Genomic DNA, 900 nt, shown 5'->3' with positions numbered 1-900 from the left:
GTGATGACTAGCTGCCTTCCTCTAGTCTGTCACTTCTAAATTAGGGACGGTTAGCGCAGATAACCCTCGTGTAGCTTGGTACGAAATTCAAACAAAACCTATGGTTACCTACTTGCTCTCCACCAGAAACTTGTCACCGTCCACTTTTCGACACACCCCCTTGGAGGAGATGATACCATTTTTGATATTTATAGGGTCTCGATACCCTTTCTGGAACCAGCTACCAGTCCAATGAGCCGGAAACTGACACGTAGTTCCTAAGTTAATAAAAAATACGAATCAATTAAAAAGAAAACAAACAACGAATATTTGTTCACAATATTATTTTCTTTTTAGCACTCGCATTCATTATTACTTCGTCACATCCCTTTTCCAATTAACCAGTTAAGTTATTTATAACTGGCGGTAGAAACTGGAGGTTAAAGTCATATTCAGATTAGTGGTTTTAATAATGTCTCTAAACTTTCATTCAAAATGTCCCATAAATGATGTCCATGTTTGAACTGCGTTTAATCAACATGTAATCATTAGGAATACATTTTGAAATAACGAAAATATCAACTTCCCAAATTCTGAGATGTTTTAACCAAGACAAAAATTTACTCCTGTTTATTCCATGGAATAAAGTCCCCTGATGGGTCAGTAGTAAGTTTACAGAGTTACAGACTTACAACACTAAAATCTGAGGTTCGAGTCAGAGTGCATATAAACTGTTGTTTTAGCAGTGAATACGTAGAAAAAACTACTGCTATAATTATATTAAGTAACAAGAAGTGTTGAAATGATGACGTTATTATGTGTATATGACTTGCACAGTATAGAATGTTGGCTTAACTAGTCCTTTAAAACGTATATAGCATTCTTCATGTAATATACAGCTACGCGATACAAGCCCTCTCA

General features: G+C 35.6%; 1 protein-coding gene across 1 annotated transcript in view; it reads right to left on the bottom strand.

The window, feature by feature from the left end:
- Positions 1–257, bottom strand: part of LOC106469320 — a gene marked incomplete at its 5' end in the record, with an annotated part of 37271 nt that extends 37014 nt beyond the window's left edge. Inside the window, one exon of the mRNA XM_022397810.1 lies at positions 113–257. Coding sequence (XP_022253518.1) covers positions 113–257 — 145 coding nt within the window. The remainder of the gene's footprint in view (positions 1–112) is intronic.
- Between the last annotated feature and the right edge of the window lie 643 nt (positions 258–900).

The sequence above is a fragment of the Limulus polyphemus genome, unplaced genomic scaffold (genome assembly GCF_000517525.1).
Source record: "Limulus polyphemus unplaced genomic scaffold, Limulus_polyphemus-2.1.2 Scaffold3424, whole genome shotgun sequence".
Taxonomy (NCBI): domain Eukaryota; kingdom Metazoa; phylum Arthropoda; class Merostomata; order Xiphosura; family Limulidae; genus Limulus; species Limulus polyphemus.
Note: the sequence above shows the minus strand (reverse complement) of the source record. Positions and strands in the feature narration are given on the sequence as shown.